Source organism: Hippocampus comes, unplaced genomic scaffold (assembly GCF_001891065.2).
Source record: "Hippocampus comes isolate QL1 unplaced genomic scaffold, H_comes_QL1_v1.1 C16666606, whole genome shotgun sequence".
NCBI lineage: Eukaryota > Metazoa > Chordata > Actinopteri > Syngnathiformes > Syngnathidae > Hippocampus > Hippocampus comes.
The window spans coordinates 1-665 of record NW_017836170.1 but is presented as its reverse complement, the minus strand read 5'-3'; the positions used below and the strand labels follow the sequence as shown (position 1 = coordinate 665).

At 64.8% G+C, this 665-nt stretch overlaps 1 protein-coding gene across 1 annotated transcript; it reads left to right on the top strand.

Moving 5' to 3' along the window:
* Positions 1–93: 93 nt before the first annotated feature.
* On the top strand, positions 94–565 carry LOC109508859 (chymotrypsinogen B-like). Its single transcript, XM_019858805.1, has 3 exons — positions 94–163; positions 286–389; positions 482–565. Exons 1-3 carry the CDS (start codon positions 112–114, stop codon positions 563–565), a joined length of 240 nt encoding a protein of 79 aa, XP_019714364.1. The 5' UTR covers positions 94–111.
* The last annotated feature ends 100 nt before the right edge of the window (positions 566–665 follow it).

Genomic DNA, 665 nt, shown 5'->3' with positions numbered 1-665 from the left:
CTGATAGCGTGTGCCTCCGTGGCCACGCCCCGCCCGCCCCTCTCGTCCAATCAGGCGCAGATGCGTCCGGATAAAAGGCCGGCGTTCGTCTGCAGAAGACATGATGTCGCCATGGCCTTCCTGTGGATCCTCTCGTGCCTCGCCTTCGTCGGCGCCGCCTACGGTGAGTGAGCCTTAGCACGAGCGCGCTAGCATTCAGCGATGCGCACAGCCCGATTGACGAGGTCTGTTTTCCGACGTTCCTCATGTCTCGCTGACGTCGGCGGGCGGCGACGATGTCATCAGGTTGCGGCTCTCCCGCCATCCCTCCCGTGATCACGGGATACTCTCGTATCGTCAACGGCGAGGAGGCGGTGCCTCACTCCTGGCCCTGGCAGGTGTCACTGCAGGTACGCGCGCGCCCGCACTCCCGCGCACAACCGCACCGGCACGCAGCGAGTGATGTGACGTGAGCGCGCCGGCGCCTGTTTTTGGGCATCAGGACTACACGGGTTTCCACTTCTGCGGCGGCTCCTTGGTCAACGAGAACTGGGTGGTGACGGCGGCGCACTGCAACGTCAGGTAGCGGCATCGCGGTGGCGTGACTGCTGGCGCGAATGACTCGCGTGATCAATTCGCGGACGCGAGCCCGACGGCGTTTGTTTCGCCGGTTGCAGGACTTCCCA